The 26498-nt window shown below is 40.3% G+C and overlaps 1 protein-coding gene across 2 annotated transcripts in view; it reads left to right on the top strand.

Annotated features, from left to right (window-relative positions):
• The window catches only part of stk10 (serine/threonine kinase 10), a 100702-nt gene that overhangs the window by 46555 nt on the left and 27649 nt on the right, over positions 1-26498 (top strand). For both annotated transcript variants that reach the window (XM_067996415.1, XM_067996414.1), the window contains exons 5-9: positions 4226-4298; positions 5922-6116; positions 9670-9751; positions 23253-23387; positions 24562-25248. In XM_067996415.1, the coding sequence (XP_067852516.1) occupies positions 4226-4298; positions 5922-6116; positions 9670-9751; positions 23253-23387; positions 24562-25248 (1172 nt within the window). The remainder of the gene's footprint in view (positions 1-4225; positions 4299-5921; positions 6117-9669; positions 9752-23252; positions 23388-24561; positions 25249-26498) is intronic.

The following is a 26498-nucleotide window of genomic DNA, read 5'->3' as shown; positions in this document are numbered from 1 at the left end:
TTGCAGGGGCAGCCTGTTATGCATCTGACTGCTTTTTGTTTGGGAGATGTTTAATCCCTGGAACAGATTCCAGTTCAAAATTGGGTACTTCTTGGCTGAGGCAGCTGTGACTGAGTTCTGCCTCTCCCAATTTGAGCTTTTCATAATTGCTACATGTATTGCAGTGGTGCTGTGAATGCACCAGCATCATTACCTGGCTGCAGCTGCTTCCCCTACCCCCTTCATTGCTGTGTTAGTGACCCAATTTCTGAGATTGGAGCCTGTGTTTACAGTTCAGGTTTGTCCCAAGACCTTTTTGCCCATGTGACTGGCTTGACTACAGTTCTGCAAGCAGAATGCATCTCTTACAAACTAAAACCTGTATCTTTTACTATTTAACATGCAAATCTAACAATTAACCCTGATCAGGAAGTACTTTTTCACACAATGGGCAGTGGAAATCTAGAGCACTGATCCCCCAAAATTGACATTTTCAAGACTGATCGATAGGTAAGGGATACAGATCAAAGGTGGATGAATGGAATTGTGGTACTGATCAGCCATGATCTAATTGGAACTGGCTTGAGGGGTTGAATTGCATATTCCTGTTCCTATCACCGTAAATTGCTTACTGGAGAGCCCACTACACTTCCTATGAATCCAGAACGAGGAAATATTACACTAGATCACTTTGTACAGGCTGAACTGCTGATCACATTTGTTTACAACTTTAAAAACACGATTCACAGAACCAGAAGGAAAATATTAAAAAGGAATACTTGTACAAAAGAAAGGGCATGCTGGGTTAGAGAAGGAACAATCATCCTGGGTTCCTGGTCCTTATCGCTATCCAGCGACCTGTGCTGGAAGTACATGTCTGGATGTTGGATGCAGATGGGATTGGACTTGGCTGTGATCTTTTTGAATATGTGGGTAGCAGCTTACTACGGTTAGTCAGCAATCATAATTTAATCCTATTTGAAGTAACCTTGCCTACTAAATGCATGTGCTGTAATAGTTGTAGGTTATTTTTGGGAACCAGTAACTTTGGAATCTACAGTAAGGAAATTAGAGTGCAGATTTTTTTTTAAAATCTGGTCTTTCTGTTAGCAAAAGGTTATAAAAAGTTTAATTTAATGTAAATGCTTTCCAATTTAGCACAGATTTGTCAGTTTGAAATTTATTAAGTCTTTTAGTGTTTCTGTTTGAGTTGATAACATGGGTGTTTTGCAAGCACAAGAAGTGTAAAACAGCACCGCCCAGCCTCTACACGGCCCTGCCCTGCTATGAACTCTGCAGCTGAGCTTTCCAGTGCATGTGACCAGCAGTGTTTTTATAGCACGAAAACCTGCTGAATGTGTCCCAAGTCTAATATTAACTGGAATCTGGGTCCATATTCTTTTAATTTTTTCATCTAGAACTTCTGTTGGATACTTAAATTAATTGGTAACACTATATAATTAAAAAAAAGACTAATTCATGAAGCTGAAAGAGAAAATAGTTTTGCTGCATGTGGGCCTGATGCTTATTCTCGTATGAGGATTACCATACACACCACTACATTTTAGTTAAATACGTATGCAACTAAATTCATACTTGAAAGATTTAGGGGACTTCCAAAACCGTGTGTGCCTTGAGTATTGTTTCTCGGCTAGATCAGACTTTGAAACTTAGTAAAGATGTGTGGATCTTGCTTATTTAATTTTCAATTCAAGCCGAGAAAATGGCTGCTGACAGGTCAGAAAGGAAGAATCTGTTTTTAGAAAGCATCTTATGTCCTCAGGACATCTTGAAGCACTTCACACAGTATTACTTTTGAAGTGCTTCACTGTTAAATGACGACTAATTGAACACAGCAAGATCCCACTAATTAAGGTACTGAGGTATCCGAGATTATGTGCTCAAGTACTGGAGTGGGCTTGAACCTATACCCTCTGATTCAGAGGCTAGACTGCTTCCTACTGAGCCAAGGTGACCGATCCTAGAACAGAGAAGTAAGGTGACTTAATCTTTGTAAAATGTTGATGTTCCTGATGGGATAGTGTGAATTGTACTGCACATCACACTTCCATGTTTTATATAATATTTATTTGTATTTATCAAATTTTAAAATTGTTTAATTGTCCGATAACACATTTCGAAGAGATTGAAAGCACAACACTGGGGAAAAAGTGCAGTAGTTTTACAACTTCCTCCTGTGAACTCAGAAGAAAAGCTACTTTTAATTCCCTGCTGATACTCAGTGGCATAAGAAAACAGAACCTATTGAACTCATCTTGCCAGCAACTTGCATTTATATAGCACCTTTTTAATGTGGAAAAATGTCCCAAAGCACTTCACAAAGACATAATCAAAAAATAGACACTGGGCCAAAGAAAAAGATATTGGGATGGGCGACCAAAAGTTTGGCCAAAGAGCGGAATTTTAAGGAGGCTCTTAAAGGAGTTAGAGGTTTAGGGAGGGAATTCCAAAGCATATGACCTAAGAGGCTAAAGGCATGGCAGCAAATGGTGGGGCAAAGGGAAGGGGGATGCAAAAGAGGGCAGTTAGAGGAACCGTGCGTTTGGGGGAGTGGTGAGGATCGTAGGGCTGGAGAAGGTTAGAGATGGGTAGGAGTGAGTCCATGAATGGATTTAACCACACGAACGAGAAATTTAAATTGGAAGCATTGGGATGCGAGACAATATAGGGGAGGGGTTGGATTCAGGGGAAAGGGAACACATTTCTGGTGGGAACTGAAAACTATTTCCCAATGTTTGTTTAAACTGGAGGAAGTTGTGGCTCAACCAACATTGGATGACAGACGAGCAGTCTGACAACAGGGGCTGTGAGTGGGCTGGGAGAGGTGTGGAGAGGTAGATCTGGGTGTTGTCAGCACACACGTGGAACCAGTACCCAAGATTTTGTATTTTGAAACTTTGGACGGTTTCTTACAAAATGTAATTGGTCCATTACAAACATTTCTTCTTGTATTTGTTTTGTATTGTACTCATTAGTATTTTGTCAAATGTTTTGTGCTTCACATTTCTGTTCAGTTGTAAATAAATACACCACTGTTCTGTGCTTGCTTTTGGCCAGTCTGCAGTGAGTGTGTTAGCACAGCATAAGATTTTGCGTGATCCAATAAGTAGATCATTACAACTAGGATAGTTGTTAACCCTTTTGTTTTACAACTCTGAAGGGCAGATTATTGGTTTAAAATACATCTGTTTGATCATAGAGGATGGTGTCCACTTATGGAGCTGTTGTGGTAAAACGGTTCTGTCCCAAACTCTGAAGTTGTGAAAGAGATTAAAACTGTACACCAAGATAGTGCAGGAAATTGCAGCACTTTTTAAATGCAGCACTTTACTGCTTGACTTGTATTAGGGAGTAACCGATCCATGTATGTGGTGTGTATAACGTTTTATTATCTTTGGTTTTCATAACTTTGTTACAGTTTAGAATACTGGATCATTAGTCCTTTCATGTCGCATTTTTAAAAAAAAAAGATTTGAATCTTAAGACTTCATGGGAGTTCCCTATTTCAAAATAAAGTTGCAACATTTTGAGAGAACCCATGAGAAACCTTCATGGTACATGTGAAACAGGATGGGAATTCAAGGATTTTTTTTAAAAGCCTTGGTAATTTGACAGGTAATACAAAGTATAGAATTTTCTATTTTAATAAATAGTTAAGTGAATTGATCCCCCCCCCCCCCCACCTCCCAACTAAAGCATAGGAATTTAATCTGTGATTTTTACATTGATAAACTATGGGTATTCTGTATTTATTGCTTCTAAGGCTCTTACACTGATGTTGACACCCTTCCTGCTTTCATACCCAGCCATCAATAATCATGGTTTGGCAACTAAATACTTATTTTTCTTTTCAAATGTCTTCTGGTATTTATCCACCTTCGCAGCTAGATTACACATTTAATCAGAATGGTGCTCATTGTTATTTTAAACGCTTAGAACTGGAAGAGAAGCATCGATGAACTTTGAACTTTGACCCTCACTATCATTCTTGTGTAGTGCACAGCTTTGTGTTTAAGAATAGCTCACTGGATAGAAACTGTATTGAAGGTTATGTAAGCGCAAGGTTAATTTTACAGGATTGGTTACAGCTCTGCTGCTAATCAGATAATATGTTACAATGCTTTGTACTATTAAATCCATGTGGTATTGGATTGAAATACAGAAATCATTGCCAAATTCCCAAAAAAGAGTTATAATAACTGCAATTGTGTTCTTCCCTTCACAGCTGATTTTGGTGTTTCAGCAAAAAACACAAAAACGCTGCAAAAGAGAGATTCTTTCATTGGAACACCCTATTGGTACGTACAAATGGAGATGACCTTTTCCTAGTACAAACATTGTGCCGCCTTCCCACTGTGCTATGTCAGTCCATTGTGGTTAGTTTAACTTTATATGTAACTTTCATTTCTCACTGATAATTAGAATGTTTCTGATCTGTGCATGCTGCACAAAGTGGAGGCAGTTATTCTTTAAGTAAATTCTTTGCTTTTACTTTGAATCCTTTCTTGGTTTTCTATTATATTTGGGGCATTGTAATAAAATAGGTTAGAAATTATTTGTTCTCTGTTTGTTTGTTTTATTGGTAGATATTCTTGAGCACTGCTCACATTTGTAGTTTTTACTCTCCTTCACCCTCTGGAGGTTCCTCTATAAACCTCTTTTGTCTTGATTCTTATCTCCTCACTTTTTGAAAAACCTCAATCTATATTCCTCTGTCTTTGGCCAATTCTTCTAAATTCTCTACTACATGTCTCTAATATGAAGTGCCATGAGACATTTTATTGAATTAAAAGTACTACACAAATGCAAGTTGTTTATGAACAATAAATCAAAATATTATGCAAAACAAATTGTTCAATAATGCCATAAGCTGTGACTACCTGCTTTCTATTATATAGTATCAATAATACATGGATGTACTCCTTTATGCCAGATTTTGTGCTTTGGATCTTTGGATCTGACAACTCTGAATATGAGGTTCAATCTTACTACAGTGATGGGGGCAAAGAAAACTAGGGTCCCAAGACACGTGTACTAAAGCATCATTCTGTACCTTGCCTTGCAAGACTTTCTAAAAAATATATAATTGAGTATGAAAGAACTTTGAGCATAAGCTCAGCTACTTTTAATAGAGAATCTATTGCAAAACATGGCACCTCTCTACATACAATGGGCCATTAAGAGTGACTCAGCTGGCACGGAGTCTTCAAATTATTAAATGGAGTGGAATCAACCGATTATTAGACCCTATAAACGTTAAGTGCTCTACATAATTGTATTATACATGTGTTTTATTGAGACTTTGCCTTAACAAAAGCCGCCTTTGCTGAAATGTACAATGTCTGAGGTTAGTGGATTGTCAAAATGTTTGCCAGTGCAAACCAAATAAAAACAGAAAATGCTGGAAACAGTCAGCAGGTTAGGCAGCATCTATGCAGAGTGAAACAGTTAAAGTTTCAGGTCGATGACCTTTCATCAGAACAGAAAATATGCTGTGTATACATATGCTGTATATGTAAAATTATAAACTATAAACAAAAATGTAACAATCAATTGTTTATAAATATGCCATCAATTTTAACTTGGTTACATACATACCGGTTGGCATGTATAAACTGCCTTGATGTTGTTTCTGTTCCTTTCTGCACTTGGACTAACAGTGTCAAATCGCCTCCCATTAATTTGTCAGCTGTAATAAATTATTTTGTCCTTGTTTGTTAGTTTTTAAAAAAATATGCATTGTATACATACTGGCACAGACATGATGGGCCAAATGGCTGCCTCCTGTGCTGTACCTACCATGATATGCTGTATAGGTAAAATTAGATATTATAAATATGTATATATTCAACCATTGAGAATTTCCTGATTAATGGAATTTTGTAACCTTGTTAAATTTTGTTTTCTCTATTTGTTTTTAGGATGGCCCCAGAAGTGGTGATGTGTGAGACCATGAAGGATACTCCATATGATTACAAATCTGACATCTGGTCCTTAGGTATAACATTGATTGAAATGGCTCAGATAGAGCCACCTCATCATGAGTTAAACCCAATGAGAGTTTTGCTGAAAATTGCCAAGGGAGATCCTCCAACGCTGGACAATCCATCAAAATGGTAATGACTGAATTGTTTGCATAAGTTTCATTTTTTTTTTACCCAAACCTGTTTTGGGGAAAAAGTGTTTTGAAACAAATTCTAATTCATTTTCCCCACCTCTGCATACATAAAAATATAACCGTGAGAAATTCTGGAAAAGTCACTTGCTGCTGCATGTGGTTTCCTGCTCCCATTTCATATAAAACACCTGGATCAGCATGTCTGCACCATGAGCTGTTAAAGGGTTAACCACTTCAAAGTATAATAGTGCATTCTTGATTGCCAGCATTCCTGATTATTGCATGAAATGTTTGTCACCAAAAGGTAACACTGTGATTTGTCAAATTTCTCTGGTCTGTGAAAAGCACCCATAAGAAATAGTTGCATATGCTGTCCACATTATTCAGAAAAAGATAGGCAAGCACAGTAAGCCTACAAAATCCAGACATGCACAGTCAGTCGGGCATCACTGAGCACAATGGTACCAAACAGTTACCAGTATCCCATGGTGGCTAAGACTAAAGAACTTGTTAAGGCTTAGAGGGAAAACCTACCACTGAGGGAGCAGCATGATGTGTCTTATGCCTCTGGGCTTACCAAGTTCAACCAGATGACCCTAATGGCATAGATAAGAACAGCACGGACTGTTCCACTTCCAGTATGTCGGAATTTACAGTGGGGCAAGCCAGGCCAATCTTAAACACAGTAGTTCATGTAGCAGCCAGGGACGGTGAGACACTGGCTAGACAGTTCAGTTCAGAGTCGTGGGGCTGCGGACAGAAATATTGGTATTGAAGTTTTTCGCCGTCCCCTTGGACTTCAACATTTCAACTCCATTGTATTTTGACTTGGTGACAAACTGAGAAAACCAAGAGTCATGAGGTGTTGAGGAAAAAGTTAATTGCCAACCTCTAAAGAAAAATTGTCCTTTGAAATGCAATCTTTCTTTCAGATTTGAACACTAGTATAAACCTTCTCAACAAAGTGGTTTCCGGAGTTCCTCGGTGTTGTGAAGGAATCTTGTGCACAGATAACTTGGTTTCAATGTGATCAGGACTGAAAGATCATACCACTGATATGTAACAGGAAAATCCTGCTAAAAAAGGCTCCATTTGCCAGACTGATCTCAAGAATGTACTAAAGAAGATAAACAAATAATTTTTTGACTTTCAAGAGGGGGGAAAAGATGGTATTTTTTCTTGTTTGGCCATGGGATTCTTAAACCAAATGTGCTTGGGCAGTCTAATCCACTTCAACTTGGTGTAAGTCCACAGCATAAAGCTGTCAGTAGTTCAGGTTTAATGAGCAATTCTTCTCCTCCCCCTCCCAATTCTATAAGGGTGCCTGCTGTGTGCAGATTAATTTGGCAAGGCTGGAAAAGTAGAACTGGAATTTTTTCTTCACCTCAGTGAATTCAAACTTTTCCTTTTTTCCACTTCCCTACCCCTCCCAGAAAAAAAAGCCTTTGGACACCTTTTTGTCTGGTAATGCTTTCCAGGGAATGTAATGAAGAGTCAGCGATCACTGAGCAGTGATGCGTGTCTTTTATGGTTTAGAACTTCTAGTCATGAAACAGAATGGCTTCCTCCAGTTCATGCCAGAGATGCAGTGGATTTGTGGCAAAAAGGTGACATGGTTAAAGGAAGGGAGAACTCTGGCCTGTCACTGAATAACTTGGCGGGGAAGTTGGTCTCGAGGTTTGGAAGTCTTTTTGCCAAAGGCCCTCTTGAGCACCTGGTTAGTGACTAGTATGACTGAAAGGTGGCATTAAACTTGTGTGACAAACATCAAGATGCTTTCTATAGGGCTGTGCACTACACTGAAGGCAGATGTCTTGTGTAGCTAATGAAGAAATGGAGATTTGGGATGGCAGCTTTTGGAAGGTAGTACGGAGTGTGAAAACAGTGCCTGAGCCATACTGCAGGGTACTGCTAATGACTGATCAACCAGACTGGTTCACTAATGGAACCTGGAGTGGTAGCAATGCTGCTGGGAGTGAGATTCTTTCCAATCTGCTTTAGGTAATCCTGCAAGCTAATGCACAGATAGTGTGATCCTGACTAGTCAAGCAATGGGAAATTTACCAGTGATCTTGGCTAGTAGGCTGCACCATTTTAGCCGATTAAGCTCCAGCAGTATCCCTATGCACACTTGGGATTGGCTACACCTTGGCTGTGCCAACCTGAGCTCTTTGAACTTGGGTAAGTGTTTGTGTCTCAATATGGAGATAGTGTGCACTCTTGGGCAAACATAAACTCTACCCTCATGGATTTCTCAGTAACTTGGTTTGGAGACTCTCCAATATGGTGGTGGGTTTCCCTGCATGTCACACACCTAGCTGACCAAAACAAACCGGAGCACTTTCCGTATCCCATACACTTCTCATCAATGCTCATCGATTCACTTCATCTCGCTAAAAAAAAGTCACCACACGGACTGCAGCGGTTCGAGAAAGCGGCTCACCATCACCTTCTCAAGGGCAACTAGGGATGGGCAATAAATGCCGGCCTCGCCAGCGACACTCACATCCCATGAATGAATTTAAAAAAAAAATTTGGAGCAGGTGTTGTTTAGCTTCAGACATGATTTGGCTTGTTTGAGTTCTTTTAAAAAAAATTTGTTCTTGGGATCTGGATGATGCTGGCAAAGCCACATTTTATTGCCCTAAGAAGGTGCTTTTGGGGGCTTCTCCTTGAAACACTATCATTGTGGCAATGATGATCCCACAATCGTGTTGGATAATGACAATAGATATATGCTTAAGTCAGGGTGATGTGTGATTTAGAGAGGAACTTGGAAGTGACTGGCTTTCTTGCTGCTCGAGTCCTTCTCGGCAGTATATCTTGCAAGGGGTGGGGTGGGGGGGGTGAAAGAGATGCTGTTGAGGTAACCACGGTGAGTTGCTGCAGTACATCCTGTAGGTATTACATACTATAGCCACAGTGCGCTAGGTATAGAGGAGGTGGCTACTGAGTCCAGCGGCAGGGATGCTGATCAATCAAGATTCACTGTCCTAGATCTTGTCCAGCTTTCTTTGTTTCAGCTGCACCCATCTAGGTGAGTGGTGAGTATCATAATCCTGATTTGAGCCTTGTAGATGTGGAGAGGCTTTGATGGGGTTAGGAGATGAGCTACTTATCACAGAGAATCCAGCCTCAGCCCTATTATAGTGATGGAGTTGCCATGGCTAGTCCAGTTAAGCTTCTGGTCATTGGTGACACCCCCGAGATTGACACTGGGGGACTTGGTGATGGTGGTGCCTTTGAAGATCAAGCTCCGGTTTCTCTTGTTTGAGATCTCTATTTTCTGGGTTCATGCTTCCAGTGGACAAGGGTCCTGGCATGTACTCCAAACTCAGACAATTACCCTCTACTCATCTTCTGAAAAGAGCAGGCACAATAACACATTGCCTTTTTAATGTAATGCTCTGTTGCATTTAAAACTGTTGGGCGCGTGTTGGTCACCATTTTCAACACTTTTAATAAAAATGTGTTTTGATCGTGATGGAGTTAAGCAGTGCATGTTATATGAAAACATTATTTTAAGCATCTTTAAATTGTCATCTCTTCAGGTCTAAAGATTTTAAAGATTTTCTCAAGAAAGCACTAGATAAGAATCCGGAGACCCGTCTAAGTGCTGCTCAGCTATTGCAGGTGAGGGCTTGAGAAACGGATTCTTGTTTCATAATCACAGAATTTGCCAAAGGCACAATCGAAGTACTTGTCTATTTTCATGCTATATACTAGTTAAAACTAAATTTTTCACAAATGTCATGGGATTATTTGTAATATTTCTATCCATTTTAAATTGTTGAAGAAAATGCACAACTGTGGTTCATTACTGCCTACAAAAGTGTGAGTTAATGGACAGTTGAGACATTTTATTGACTTTTATTAAATGCAGTAGCCACATTGTCTGAGTGTTCGAAGAATGCTGAGATTGAATTGCAACTGTAAACTTTCAACTAGCTATCCAGTCTATAATGGATATTGATCCAATTTTTCATTCTTGTGTGGTAACACTGAGTGCAATTGATAAAATTGGGAAAGATGGAACAACAGCAGAAATAGACCATGTTACAGGAGGAGATATTTGTTGGGGCCAATACTCCAAAAATGAAGGATTTGTCTAATGTATTTTTTTTTTCACTGTACATATAAGGTTAAAAAAACCAGGTTCACTCTGAGAAAATAACTGTTTGTCTTGATACACTGGTCCCAAAATCTGGACATTCACCATTATTTTCCGCAGGGCGTCACCCAATCGTCCACCATGACGGTAGGAAATCCCGGAGAAACAATGTAAATGGGGACAGGAAATTGGGGAACCCTCAGAGATTCTTCCCCATTGTGTCTGACCAGTTGTCTAAGGAAGTGGCCAAGACATTCAATTCAAATACAAACGTCATATGGTTTTATTTGTGTTTAGATAATGCTGATTTGCTGATAATGCTGGTTTGAGACCTATTCACTTTTTGTCCTGGGCATTTTTTGAGTATTTTTCACCCTCTTACTCAAAGTCACTAGTCTGTCTGAAGCAATGGAGTGATAAGATAGGCTACAATGATTCTGGGTGATCAACAAACTGCCACATAAGTGTTAGTGTCCAGGGACCTTGTGTCTGATTAAGTTCATTTGAAGTTAGCACAGCAGACATGACTTGTTTGTTTTCTATCTTCTGAGAAGGAATAGCTGAGCCTGTAACTATCCTAAAACTTATTCATTTACTGTGTAATGATTTATTAGGCAATTTATAGCATACGTCTCTGTCTAGCAAATCATTTATTCTACCGCCTTCTGATGTTGAGGAAGATCATATGAGGGTACGTGGTTTAACCATTGGTCAAAATATAGTATTCATGTCTTCTGTTCAATCTCTGGATTCGCTACAAATTAGCTAAATATTGGGCAAATAAAAGCACATTCTTGATCGTAAGGAGTAAGGTCCCAAACTGGGAATGGCCTGGGATGGTATATTTGAGAAAAATAACTAAAATAAAACCCTAAAACATAAGACGTGTACTTTTGTAGCTTTTACCTTTTGTGTTCAAAGCTGAAGAGCTTCCTTTTTTAAAAAGTGGGGTGAACAACTTCAAACTAGAGCAGATAATGGTCACTGGTTTTTATGTGTCTTGGGACAAGTAATGCTTTGTCTTTCATTTAACAGATCAGAACTGTGCCTTAATGTGAATAATTTTGGGTGTGTACATTTTTTGGTTTTGTTCCTGTAGCGTAACATTTTCCTTCAAGAGAAGTGTGAATTTTAAGACCTTTTTTATGGGAGCAATGTTTTAATTTAAGAGTATCTCTCTAACACCCTAGTTTTCCCATCTTTGAACACATCAAATGTTTTTATCTCTTCAATCATGCCTGGCAAATTATTTCAAACGTTTACTGCTCTTTGCAAGTATCGTAATAATTTTCCACAGCAACCTTTTTAAACTGGACACGAACCTGAAAATTGACTTCATGGTATATTTTTAAAGATGCTTTCTGATTGTAGACCCTGTGAAGCAACAAGTTGACTTCATGTGAAAACAAGTAAATATAGATTTTCCCATTAAAAATTATGGCTGTTTTCAACAACCATTTTTGCAGCTTGGTCAGATGGAGCACAGATGCCAAAAATGAATAGCCTATACTAAGCAGCTTATGAGTGTTAATAGCAGCAATTGCACAAGGACAGATTTGTATTAGCTGGTAGCAACAAGATAAGAGAAGAAAAATTTGAGCTTTTCTAATGAATGGCAGTATATTTTCCTGTAAAGCACTGCCTTAAATATGGTTGTCAGCAAATCAAGGAATTGTTGCCCTTCCCATGCAGGAAGACAGATTGGTTAAATGTGCAGAGAAAGTTTTATCTGTTTCTGGCAGTTGGTGTTTGCCTTATTTCAGCTTTCAGGAGTTCACTTAAGAAATGCTTTATGCCACCTTTACAAACCATGCTGAAAGTTCAAAGCTTGTACACTCTTGTGCCACACCTAGTTCTGGTAGATGTGCCTACATATAGAATGGTTACATCACAGAAGGAGGCCATTCGGCCTATCAAGCACATGCCGACTTTTTGTCCCATTCCCCCACTCCTTCCCCGTAGCCTTGCAAATTTTTTCCCTTCAAGTATTTATCCGATTCCTTTTTGAAAGCCATGATTGAATCTCCTTCCGCAATCCTTTCAGACGGTGCATTCCAGATCATAACTACTCGCTGTGTAAAAAGGTTTTTCCTCGTCACCTTCTTTTGGTTCTTTTGCCAATCACCTTAAATCTGTGTCCTCTGATTCTCAGCCCTTCTATCAGTGGGAACAGTTTCTCTTTATTTACTTTAGCTAAACCCTTCATGATTTTGAACACTTCTATCAAATCTCCTCTCAACCTTCTCTACTCTAAGGAGAACATCCCAGCTTCTCCAGTCTATCCATGTAACTGAAGTCCCTCATCCCTGGAACCATTCTAGTAAATATTTTCTGCACCCTCTAAGGCCTTTACATCCTTCCGAAAGTGTGGTGCCCAGAATTGGACACAATACTCCAGTTGTGGTTGAACCAGTGTTTTATGAAGCTTCAATATAACTTCCTTGCTTTTGTACTCTGAGGGAAAAATTGGATAAGGGTCCATTCTGGGTGATGGTAGCGCAATGCACTAACACCCCGCGCCCAACGGACCCTGGGCAGGCAAGACGCAAGTTTGGACCCAAGGGAGCACTTACCTGCAATCAGCCTTCCTTTCCAGGCCTTGCATGTGGAATCAAGGCAATTCTCACTTTCCACCACCAGAGGGAGCTCAATCTCTTAAAGGGAGGATATTTCTTAGAAATCTCTTAAAGGTAGCTGGTACCTGTTGTTTGCTGAAAATAACAGTCTACTGTCTGCATGGAGTCTGAACAGAGATCAGACATCGCACACGTAAAACACAGATGTAGATCCCATCACTATGTTTACACATTGATGAGTTACGTTAAAACTTTGAATAAAGGTTGCGCACTACTAAATCCCACATCCTCCAATCTGCACGCCAGACCTCGCCAATCTGCCGATCTGAGTTGGTACCAGGCTTGCAAGAGTGCATGCACCAAGGTTCTCTGCTGATGAACTAGAGACTTTGGGTGCAAGAGGTGGACAGAAAGAGGGACATCCTATATCCGCAGGGGAGGCAAGAGGCCCTCCAGACATATACTCAAAAGACAGTGGGAGGCAGCGGAGGATGAAGTCAATGCCAGGCGCACAGCATCATGAACATGGATGCAGTGCAGGAAGAAGTTCAGTGCTTTGACATGAGTGGTCAAGGTGAGTGAGGTCAACTGTCAAGTGGTGTCTCCTACCAACTGCACCACGCACTACAACCCCCATCCCCCACAATAAACTCTTTCCATCAGTACTCAGCTCTTCCAATCAGGTGCTTCCTCTCACTCTTACATATTACCACTGTTTCAAGCCGCCCACCCACAACTCACAGGCCACACACTGGCAGTTATTCAACCATGACAGGCACATCACCCAGACACATGTCCCGCTTTCTTGCAGGAGAAGATGGCGCATATCAAGAGGCAGCAAGTGGCAGTGGCATTTAGCCCCTCGAGCCTGTTCCACCATTCACTGAGATCATGGTGGACCTGTGACCTAACTCCATATACCCGTCTTCGCCCCATATCTCTTAATACCCTTCGTTCACAGAAATCTATCAATCTCAGATTTAACATTCACAATTGAGCTAGCATCAACTGCCGTCTGTAGAAGAGCGTTCCAAACATCTCCCACCCTTTGCGTGTAGAAGCATTTCCTAACTTCACTCCTGCACATCCTGGCTCTAAATGTTAGGCTATGTCCCCGCATCCTAGTATTGAAATTTAGAAGACCTCCAAAAACAGTGACAAATGTCTCGGCAGCCAGAAGCAATAATCCAGCCACTAACCTGTAAATCCTGCATGGTCCCTTTAAATAGCACAGGTGGGGGATCCTCCAGGCACTCTAAGACACGTTCAGATGGTTGGTGTTAAGACTGTGCGTTGAGTTGAGCGTTAAGTCTCAAAATGCTGTGTATTACTTTAAATCAGCGTTGCACACTGAAGCCATTTTCTCCCGACTTTACTTGATTCCAGTGTTCCTTATCCGCGCCCGCGCAAACTCCTATACCAAGGTGGCGTCTGGCGCATGTCACGCAGGAAACGTGCGAGCGCATCCAAGATGCCATCTTGGATGTCGGAGAGGCCGTATAGCGCCGAAACAATGGGCGCTACATGGCCCAATTTAGCGCCCAAAGTCTATTATAAAGCCCAGGATCCCATTTGCTTTTTTTAAAATCTGCTACCTTCAAAGATTTGTGCACATATACCCCTGGGTCTTTCTGTTTCTGCACCCCCTTTAGAATTGTACCATTTAGTTAATATTGCCTCTCTTCATTCTTTCTACCAAAATGTATCACTTCACACTTCTCTGCATTAAATTTCTTCTGCCATATGTCCGCCCATTCCACCAGCCTGTCTATTTCCTCTTGATGTCTATTACTATCCTCCTCGCTATTTACTACACTTCCAAGTTTTGTGTCATCTGCATATTTTGAAATTGTGCCCTGTACACCCAAGTCCAAGTCATTACTATATATCAAAAAAAAGCAGTGGTCCTAGTACCGACCCCTGGGGAACACCACTGTACACCTCCCTCCAGTCTGAAAAACAACCGTTCACCACTACTCTGTTTCCTGCCACTTAGCCAATTTTGTATCCATGCTGCCACTGCCCCTTTTTATTCCATGGGCTTCAATTCTGCTGACAAACCTATTTTGTGTCACTTCATCAAACGCCTTTTAAAAGTTCATATACACATCAACCACATTGCCCTCATTAACCCTCTCTGTTACCTCATTAACTAACTTGATAGAGTTTTTTGAACACTATTTGCCTTTAACAAATCTGTGCTGTCTTTCCTTTATAAATCCATACTTGTCCAAGTGACTCTTAATTTTGTCTTGGATTATCATTTCTAAAAATTTCCCCACCACTGAGGTTAAACTGACTGGCCTGTAATTGCCGGGTTTATCCTTGCACTCTTCAAAAAAAAAAAGGGTGTAACATTTGTAATTCTCCAGTCCTCTGGCACCATCCACCAATCTAAGGAGGATTGGAAGGTTTTGGCCAGCATCTCTGCAATTTCCACCCTTTCTTCCCTCAGCAACCTAGAATGCATCCCATCCAGACCGGATGACTTATTTACTTTAAGTACGGCCAGCCTTACTCTTTATCAATTCTCTTTCTCAATTTTTAGCCCATCCTGTATTTCAACTACCTCCTCTTTTACTGTGACTTTGGCAGCATCTTCCTTGGTAAAGACAGATGCAAAGTACTTATTTAGTTCCTCAGCCATGCCCTCTGCCTCCATGTGTAGATCTCCTTATTGGTCCCTAATCGGCCCCACCCCTCTTACTACCTGTTTACTATTTTTATGCCTATAGAATACTTTTGGATTCTCTTTTATGTTAGCCGCCAGTTTTTTTTCACGCTCTCTCTTTGCCCCTCTTATTTCCTTTTTTTACTTCCCTGTACTTGTTCTCGCTTGTATTATCAACCTGACATCTGTCATAAGCCCCTTTTTCTGCTTCATCTTACTCTCTCTTTCTTTTGTCATCTAGGGAGTTCTGGCTTTCCCCCTAGTGGGAATGCACCAAGACTGTACCCAAACCATCTCCTCTTTAAAGGCTGCCCATTGTTTGATTACAGTTTTGCCTACCAATCTTTGATTCCAATTTACCCGGGCCAGATATGATCTCAACCCACTGAAATTGGCCCTCCTCCAATTAAGTACTTTTACTCTAGTGCTTCTTGTCCTTTTCCAAATGTAATCTAAACCATATGATACTATGATTACTGTTCCCTAAATGTTCTCCTACTGACACTTGCTCCACTTGATCCACTTCATACCCCAGAACTAGATCCAGCAATGCCTCCTTCCTCGTTGGGCTGGGAACATACTGATCAAGAAAGTTCTCCTGAACACACTTCAGAAATTCCTTCCCCTCTTTGCCCTTTAGGATAGTTGATGTCCCCCAGTATCACTACGCTATCGTTCTTGCACCTCTCTGCAAATTTGCTCCTCTATATCCTTCCCACTAGTTGGCGGTCTATAGAATACACCCGGTAGTGTAATAGCATCTCTATTGTTTCTTAACTCTAACAAAATAGATTCTGTCCTTGATCCCTCAAGGACATGCTCTCTCTCCAGCACTGCAATATTCTCCTTTAATCAATATCACACCCCCCTCCTTTATTTCTTTCCCAACCTCTTCTGAACACCTTGTATCCAGGAATATTTAGTACCCAATCCTGCCCTTTTTTGAGCCAGGTCTCCATTATCGCCACCACATCATATTCCCATGTGGCTACTTGCGCCTGCAGCTCACCAATTTACACACATGCACTTTAAACCTATCTTAGACCTTCTGGTATTCTTTTAGTCTGATCCCACCTAATACTGTACTATTTCTTACTCTAGTGCTATCTGTTTCTCTCAATCCTTTGTGCACCTTGTTTCTCCTTTCTAATGCTACACCTTGGTGCCCACCCCCCTGCCAAATTAGTTTAAACCCTCCCTCACAGCTCTTGAATTATTACATTGATCAATTATTAATTCTCATGTTCACATTTATAATAGTAGCTGCTTAATGTAAACTTGTCGTACTGTAATTACACACTCTCCCCAAGGCAGTGCTGCAGCATGAGAAGTTACATGGGCAGTTTCCATTATTAATGTGGACCTAGGAATTTATTATGGAAATAGTAAAATATGATTTTAAAATATGGAATGAATTACGTCTCTGCACCTTGATCCAAATATCCTTACCCTCTAACCCGACTTCATCTGATGACTATACTTGGTATTGACACCCCGTGTGCAATCGGCTAGTCATCTATTAAAAGTGTATAGCACACCACCGCATACTTAATATAACCCTTTTCTAACAGTCTCTCACCCAATCATAGTCATATTTATTCTGTTGTATCTTATTGGGTCACCCCTCCTATGTAGTTAACTACCAGTCCTGATCCTATAGAACAATTACACCGTGTAATTTCAAAGGGACACAAAACTACACTTTAGTGGGAGATTAATATATTGTGTTACATGGGATAATGTTACTGTGTTTTTAAAAAAAAATCAATGCATCTTCTGACTTACCATAAGCCATGCCTTGGGAGATTTGTTTCAATGAAAGTAACTTTAATTTTAGCCTTTCATGTACCTCACATTTCCTCCACTGAAGGTGATTAATTGGCCAGGAGTCACCCCCTCTCCCCTCCGTTCCCAATAGTGTATGTTAACAGTGATTGAAAGTTCCTGTATTTATTTTAATGAAAAGATATCAGAATTTTTTAATGAAAAAACTGCTGTTATGTTTTTAGAGCCATTACGCTGCATATTTTGTTACTGTAAACCAGTTTGGGCATTGCAACAATGCAAGCACGTAGATTAACTGCAGCCAAACAACAATTTCAGATTTCGCACCTCTGGCTTCACCTTGGCTGCAATTTAACCACAGCCAATATTTTAAACTTGAAAATGGAAGTTGAGAAACAACTAGCAAGCTGAGCTCTGTGCACACAATTAAGAATTTAGCATTGCCACGATTTTGAGAATCCAACATCAAGATTATACCTATGTTAAACCAGTAGGTGCATTGTAATTGCACTATTTGTCACATCATCGAGTCTACGGTACAAAAACACGGCATTCGGCACAACTGGCCTATGACGGCGTTTATGCTCCACACAAGCCTCCTCCGTCCCTACTTCATCTAACCTCATCAACATATCCATCTATGCCCGTCTCCCTCTTGTGTTTATCTAGCTTATACTATTTGTCTCAACTACTCCTTTTGGTAGTGCGTTCCACATTCTTACCACTCTTTAGGTAAAGAAGTTTCTCCTAAATCCCCAATTGGATTTATTAGCGACTGTTTTATAGTTATGACCTCTAGTTTCGGACTCCCCCACAAGTGGAAACATTTTCTCTACGTCTACCCTATCAAACCCTTTCATGATCTTAAAGACCTCTATCAGGTCACCCCTCAGCCTTTGCTTTTCTAGAGAAAAGAGCCCCAGCCTGTTCAGCCTTTCCTGATAATTATATCCCCTCAGTTCTGGTATCATCCTTGTGAATCTTTTTTGCACCTTCTCCAATGACTCTATATCCATTTTATAATAGAGACCAGAACTGTGCACAGTATTCCAAGTGTGGTCTAACCAAGGTTCAATACAAGTTTAACATAACTGCTCTGCTTTTCAATTCTATCCCTCTAGAAATCAACCCCAGTGCTTGGTTTGCCTTTTTTATGGCCTTATTAACCTGTGTCGCTATTTTTAGTGGTTTGTCTATCTATAACCCTAGATCCCTTTGCTCCTCCACCCTATTTAGTCTCTTATTATCCAAGGAGTATGTGCCTCCTTATTCTTCCTACCAAAATGCCTCACCTCACACTTATCGAAATTGAAATTAATTTGTCAATTACACACCCATTCTGCAAGTTTACTCGTGTCTTGCATTTTGACACATTCTCCCTTTTTGTATTAACTACACCCCCCAATTTGGTGTCGTCTGCACATTTTGAAATTGTACTTCCGATTCCAGAGTCCAAATTGTCAATGTAAATTGTGAACAACAGTGGTCCCAGCACTGATCCCTGTGGAATACCACTTCCCACCTTTTGCCAGTCTGAGTAGCTACCCTTAACCCTTACTTTCTTTTTGTAGCCAGCTTGCTATCCATTCTGCTACCTATCCCCTGACTCCACATGCTCTGACCTTAGTCATGAGTCTATTATGCAGTACCTTATTGAAGGCCTTTTGAAAATCCAAATACATTATATCTACTGCATGACCCTTGTCTACTCTTTCTGTTACTTCTTCAAAGAATTCAGTAAGGTTGGTCAAGCATGACTTTCCCTTTTGAAATCCATGCTGACTATTTATTATATTTTCATTTTCTAAATGTTTTTCTGTTACATCTTTGAGTAAAGATTTCAGTATCTTTCCTACCACCGATGTTAAGCTAAGTGGTCTATAGTTCCCTGGACTTGTTCTATCTCCCATTTTAAATATAGGAATAACATTAGCTGTCTGCCAGTCCTCTGACACTATTACCTTTGTGAATTAATCTTTATTATATGTATATGTGTGTAACATTGTCTCTGCTATCTCTTCCCTAACTTTTAATATGCATGAATGCAATCCATCTGGATCAAAGGTGTTATCCTCTCTGATTAGTTTATCAATTATCTCCTCTCCTTTCTCCCCCCCCCCCCCCCCCCCTCCCTATCTTAAATACCTTTTTTTAATATATTTTTTGATCTCCTCTTCTAATGTCATGCCCGCCATGTTAGTATCCTTGGTAAATACTGAGGCAAAGTAACTATTCAATATTTCCACCATTTTGCTGTCCTTGCATGTGAGTTTATCTTGTGCATCCCTAGTGGCCTTAGCCCGATCCTGATTTTTCTTTTTTTTAATGTGTCTGTAGAATACTTTGCTATTTTTATATTTCTTGATAATTTCATTTCGTGGTTCCTCTTTGCTTTCCTAATTGTTTTATTGACTTCTTTCCTAACCTCTTCATATTTCCTTATGTCATCCTCTCCTTTATTGCCTCTGTACTTAGAGTATGCCTTTTTCTTTAGTTTCAGTTTTATCCTTATCTCTTTATTAATCATGGTGTTTCATTATTGGTTAGTTTGTTCTTGTGAAATATATTCCTCTTTTAAAAAAAAAACCTGAACTCTCTTGATCACCATTTTAAATATTTCACACTGCTTTTCTATCTCTGTCAATATTTTTCCAATTTACCTTCCCTAGTTCTATTCTCATCCCCCTCAAAATTAGCTTTTTTCCAATCTATTACTTTGGTCTTTTTGTCTTACTTTATGTCTTTATTATTTTAAACCTTATTATGTTATGATCGCTATTTCCTAGATGCTCCCCAATGCTTACTGCTCTTATCTGTTCTGGTTCATTTCCCATTACGAGATCCAGCAGTGATTCCTCTTTTGTTGGGCTTCTCGGTACTGGGTAAGAAAGGAGTCATGTATGCACTGTAAAAGCTCTCTTCCCCTTTCAAGATTCAAGGAAGCTTATTTACATATTCCTCAACCTTCATTATATGGCTGTTTCAATGTTTTCTGATTTTTGTGGGTTTAAATTCTGTGTTGGGATAGGTTACTTAGAGAACATTCATTGTTTCATTTTATAATATTTTCTAATACACGTACTTTATCAAAACATTTGATAAAGAGCACCAAGAAGCCCCAGCAAAATTGAAGTCATGGGAATCAGGGGGAAATCTCTCCAGTGGCTGGAGTCATGCCTAGCACAAAGGAAGATGGTAACGATTGTTGGAGGCCAATCATCTTAGCCCCAGGACATTGCAGGAGTTCCTCAGGGCAGTGTCCTAGGCCCAACCATCCTCAGCTGCTTCATCAATGGCCTTCCCTCCATCATAAGGTCAGAAGCGGGGATGTCTGCTGATGATTGCACAGTGTTCAGTTCCATTTGGAACCCCTCAGATAATGAAGCAGTCTGTTCCCGCATGCAGCAAGACCTGGACAACATCCAGGTTTGGGCTCATAAGTGGCAAGTAACATTTGTGCCAGGCAATGACCATCTCCATCTCCAACAAGAGAGTCTAACCACCTCCCTTTGACATTCAACGCATTACCATTGCTGAATCCCCCACCAAAAACATCTGGGGGGGTCACCATTGACCAGAAACTTAACTGGACCAGCCACGTAAATACTGTGGCTACAAGAGCAGGTCAGAGGCTGGGCATTCTGCAGTGAGTGACTCACCACCTGACTCCCCAAAGCCTTTCCACCATCTACAAGGCACAAGTCAGGAGTGTGATGGAATACTTTCCACTTGCCTGGATGAGTGCAGCTCCACCAACACACAAGAAGCTTGACACCATCCAGGACAAAGCAGCCCACTTGATTGGCACCCTGTCCACCACCCTAAACATTCACTCCCTTCACCACCGGTGCACTGTGGCTGCAGCGTGTACCATCCACAGGATGCACTGCAGCAACTCTCCAAGGCTTCTTCGACAGCACCCCCGAAACCTGCGACCTCGACCACCTAGAAGGACAAGAGCAGCAGGTACATGGGAACAACACCACCTGCACGTTCCCCTTCAAGTCACACACCATCCTGACGTGGAAATATATCGCCGTTCCTTCATCGTCACTGGGTCAAAATCCTGGAACCCCCTTCCTAACAGCACTGTGGGAGAACCGTCACCACATGGACTGCAGCGGTTCAAGAAGGCGGCTCACCACCACCTTCTCGAGGGCAATTAGGGATGGGCAATAAATGCCGGCCTCGCCAGCGATGCCCACATCCCATGAATGAATAAAAAAATGTACCTGACATTGACACACCGCCAGAATTTGTTTGAAGTTTTTGGCTTCAAATTGCTAACAAACTTTCAAGAAATGACTAAATAACATCCAATTGCTCACTTTTTTGTGTGGGGGCAATGTATGAAGGAAACATAGAAAATTTACAGCACAGAAGGAGACCATTCGGCCCATCGTAGCTGTGCTGGTTGAAATAGAGCTACCCAGCTTAATCCCACTTTCCAGCACTTGTCCGTAGCCTTGTAGGTTATGGCACATCAACTGCATATCCAAGTACTTTTTAAATGTGATTAGGGTTTCTGCCTCTACCACCCTTTCAGAGAGTGAGTTCCAGACCCCTACAAACCTCTGGGTGAAAACATTGCTCCTCAGCTCCCCTCTGATCCTCCTACCAATTACTTTAAATCTATGTCCCCTGGTTATTGACCCCTGTACTAAGGGAAATAGGTCCTACCTGGCCACTCTTTCTAGGCCCCTCATAATTCAGTCGAGGGAACCTCCCCATCCTAAAACTGTGTGCAAACTATGGTAAAATTGGTTTTACAGGAGTGTTTAGTAGCAAAGGGGTGAAATTTCTTCATACTGATAAACTAGGAAAAGGCTTAAAAAAAATCTTGTCATTTTCTTATGCTACATGATGAGGTAATATGGGGTATTAGTTTGCTGAGCAATTTCTGTTTTTAGCTTAGTCAGGTCAACATGGAAGAGTCTGACCTTTCTGGCATTTTTTTTTAAATAGTGCTGAAGGTTTTCTTATGAAATGGAGTATGTACCAGAGGCAAGAAATATCCAGTGCAGTTGTTTTTCGTGTCTCCACACTCTTCCCTTGGAGAATAGTGTGAAGTAGTGGCAGGATTCGCAGGCTGATTAACAGTCTGATAGGCCGCGACGTGAATGCTCCTCCCGTGGCCGTAACTATTTTTATACCATCCAATAAAGTGGTTAGTTCTATACTACGGAAGGGCTCCCACAACCCATACGATGGGGGAGCGCACCTAGGCACACCGAACACGAGTATCCTGCTGGATGTCAACCCAGAATTCAGAGCTGGATCTATGGTCTCCACTTGCTAGGACTGTCTGGTGCAGAGTTCGCCGCAGAGGCGGCAGTGCTACCACTAGGCTAAAGGCACACTCCGCCATCCAATGCCGTTGTGTGAAGTTAAGACATTGAGGATACAGAACCTGCTAAATTGTACAGGACTTTTCAAGATTGAAACTCTTTCATGAGTAAAGTTTTGATCGATGGGATGGAATTGTTGAGTGTTTATATTAAAGGTCTGTCTCCCCTCTTGTACCAAGCCTATGTATTTTATCATTGGAATGAATGCTCTTTAATGTAGTCTAATGTGCCTATTTCTTCTGCTGTGATCAGTGATCAAGACAGGAAAAGTGTCAATGTGTTTGTTTTACTGAATTCTCAAAAAAGGTCATTCACCTATACATTCTATGAAGCCATTGTAGATTTTTAATAAAAGCACAACTCTTGATTTTGATTTTTTTTGGGTGGGGGGATGTTCCTGCAGTAGTCTTTAAATCAAAGTTTGGAAGCATTTTTTTCCCTGTGATGCTCGGTGAGGGTGGTGGAATAACCTGGTGCTGCTGTTCACTTTATTCTTAAAACCATCCCCCACAAAAAGCTGAGCAGAATGCACATCTAGAACTGAATGAAAATTGCAATCAAGTTGGTCCAAAATCTCTAAGTGCAGTTGTGAGCAGTAGCAGCTAAATTGGTATAGTGAACACAATTTCTTTTGTTTTAACAGCACCCTTTTGTGAGTGTTGTCAGTAGTAATAGACCACTCAGGGAATTGGTGGCAGAGGCAAAAGCTGAAGTGATGGAGGAAATAGAAGACAATAGAGAGGAAGTAGAAGATGATGATGCAGCAGAACCATTATCAGTAAGTGCATTGAAATAATATTTACTTTTAAAATTGTGTTTTAAATTATGGCTAGGCCAAGACAAAGCTGTAGTAATGTAGTCTGAAGTGCCGGTAATATTTTTCTGCTTTAACCTTTGATACCAGAGGAGCGTGAATGAAAACAGCAACTTTTATTACTTCAAAACAAAATGGATTTGCTTTGCTTTAAATCTTCTAGGGACTACATTATGATTTGCAAAAGCAGGGAAGTTATGCTAAACATTTATAAATCATTGGTTAGGACTCAGCTGAAGTATTATGTCCAATTCTGGGCACCACACTTTAGGATGGATGTCAAGGCCTTGGAGAGGGTGCAGGGGAGATTTATCAGAATGATATCAGAGACGAGGGACTTCAGTTATGTTGGAGAGACTAGAGAAGCTTGGATTGTTCTCCATGAAGCAGAGAAGGTTAAGAGAAGATTTGATAGAGGTGTTCAAAATTTTGAAGGGTCTAGACAGAGTAGATGAGGAAAAGCTGTTTCCACTGGCAGGAGGGTTGATAACCAGAGGACACAGATTTAAGATAATTGGCAAAAGAAACACAGGGGAGATGAGACTTTTTTTAATGCTGCGAGTTATGATGTGGAATACACTGCCTGAAAGGGTGGTAAAAGCAGATTCAATAGTAACTTTCAAAAGGGAATTGGATAAATACTTGAAAAGGAAAAATTTGCAGGACCATGGGGAACGAGCAGGGGGGTGGGTGGGGCCAATTAGATAGCTCTTTCAAAGAGCTGGCACAGGCAAGATGGGCTGAATGGCCTCATTCTGTGCCGTCATTCTATAATTTTATCCTATTGGTCTGCAATATTTTGCACAAAATCATTTTAGCTGAACGAATGGTCCATATGAGATCTTTAGTTTTACGCATATTTAATTCTGCTCTGTTATTTTCTGTATTATTATGTGACTTCTAAAGTACTGAAAGTCCATATGTAAGTGCAGACATTCTTGAAGTGTTGAAAGGGTTATATTTGGGGTTGTATTCGTGTGATGTGCAGTAGAAACTGTTTTGCACAGAAACTTTATTCTCAATTCTTGCAACCAAAATGCAGTAAACCTATTTCCAGCCTTTCTAAAATTAAAAACACTAATTGGCTGAAATGCAGACTGTTAAGCCTACCTAACTAAAATAAAGTGCTGTTCTTTAGCCCCTTCCAGGTCATGCACGTGGCCCCTCTGAACTGAGCCAAATAAGTCTGGAAGCAGAAAAACTTCCCAAGATCGTAGAGCCTTTAGATGTCAACAGTGCTGGCTCTGAAGTTACAAAAGGTCAAGCTGATAAATCCAATGAAGGACTATCAGATGAGGGCATGTGCAGCAGTGACAGTGACAAAGCAGAGAGCGAGAACTCGGTGAAGACTATCAGCTCGGACTCTGGAACTGATGATGGTAAGATCAGCCCAGGTGCAAAAGACGAGTCTGAAAAGGACTTGCAGACTAATGATGGAAAAACGAAGGAGGGCATAAATGCTTCTGTACAAGCTTCAGAAGAGAACAAAGTATCAGAACAGAATTCCACTGAACAACAGCAACAAAGTTTGACAGACAATTCTGGGTCTGTCCAGCCTACAGACATGCCAATTTCTGAGGACATTGTCAATAGTAAGAATGAAAAAGAATTGCTAACTGGAAATGAAAATGAAAGTAAATCTGAGAAACAAGTCACTCTGGTTCCAGATTCATTAACTCTCAATGGAACAGTGGATTCTACCAATAGAAAGTCAAAGAGAGATTCTGATTCGGGTAGCGTATCTGCTTCCGATAGCATTGACTTGAACATTTCCCTTTCAGGTGATCTCTCTTTAAACAAGGAAAATGGCTCTCTATCAATACGGGTAAGAATTTCTGTTCTTGTTTACGATGTTTAGGATCGTTAAGAAATTCACTCTTACTGGCGTGTGCTATGCAATTTTTGTAAAGGAGTGTTCTTCTATTCGATCAATACCACACATACTCACACAACTTATATTTGCAACAGATTACTTCTAATAAATGCCATTGTTATGGTTAGGACTTTTCCCCCCTGTCAACAAATTCAGCAGACTTCCCTCAAGTGGACCAAACTCCACAAATGGGAGTGTAAATCTTGGATTTCTTAGCCCAGGGCTAATAGTTACCTTATTTAGCATAACATTATATATTGGAATTGATGTAATATCCTCATTACATCTCTTGTAAACTCCGAAGACAGAGTTTTAGATGCTGGACCTTAGCCTGCAACTATAATAACTGATCAGAAATTTATTTCCACTCCTATTTCAGCCCATGAAAGATTAAAAATCTGAATGTAGAGTATTAAGGGTTAATTTATCCTTTTCCAGTTTTAGGCTTTCTCCGGGTGAAAATGAACGGTCAAGCAAAACTCTGCCAGCTTTTCTTATTTCTTGAAATGAAACAGTTGCTTCACGTAAAACAGAAGAGTCTTCTCTTACCCTTAGTAAACAGCATGCAGTCTTGTGGTGTTGAATGTACAAAACAAGAGCCTTAAATGCATGTGGAGTGCTACTCATTTGGATATATATCGACCGTAATGCTAGAACTGCTGAACAATAAAAGATTCCAACTTTTATACCTTGAGTTCCTTTGAAGATAGATATATCACTATCAATCATGATCAAAGGAATAAAAGCATAGTTACATAAATTACTATATCATAAAGTAAGCTGCATGGAATGCTAATGAGAAAGTAAACTAGCATTACCTGGAATCCAAGCACCCCAAAACTTAATATGGCTGCAACTTACAATCTGTAGTACACCATCTAATTCACACCTAGATCAAAGAGTTCTATGGCTGTAAGCCAGACAAAATGTCTCGGCCGCCATTTCAAATTTTAACAGTGAGTTGAGTGCATCTTCAGACTGGGTTGCCATGAATTTTAAATGATAAATACAAGATATACAAACCTAACCAGTCAAAAATGTTTAATCAAGTCGTTTTCTCCAGTGCAGTGCAACTTCATGGTCGTAAAATGTGTCTTAAAAAAAGACCATTGATTATATGTAGAAAATATATTGACCACTTGCCTGCTGAAGTTTATTTTACATACAAGGCATATCATTTTGATAAGAGGGCTTTAAGGTTG

The sequence above is a fragment of the Heptranchias perlo genome, chromosome 14 (genome assembly GCF_035084215.1).
Source record: "Heptranchias perlo isolate sHepPer1 chromosome 14, sHepPer1.hap1, whole genome shotgun sequence".
Classification (NCBI taxonomy): domain Eukaryota; kingdom Metazoa; phylum Chordata; class Chondrichthyes; order Hexanchiformes; family Hexanchidae; genus Heptranchias; species Heptranchias perlo.
The sequence above is the reverse complement of the archived record's forward strand: the minus strand, read 5'-3'. Positions and strand labels throughout refer to the sequence as shown.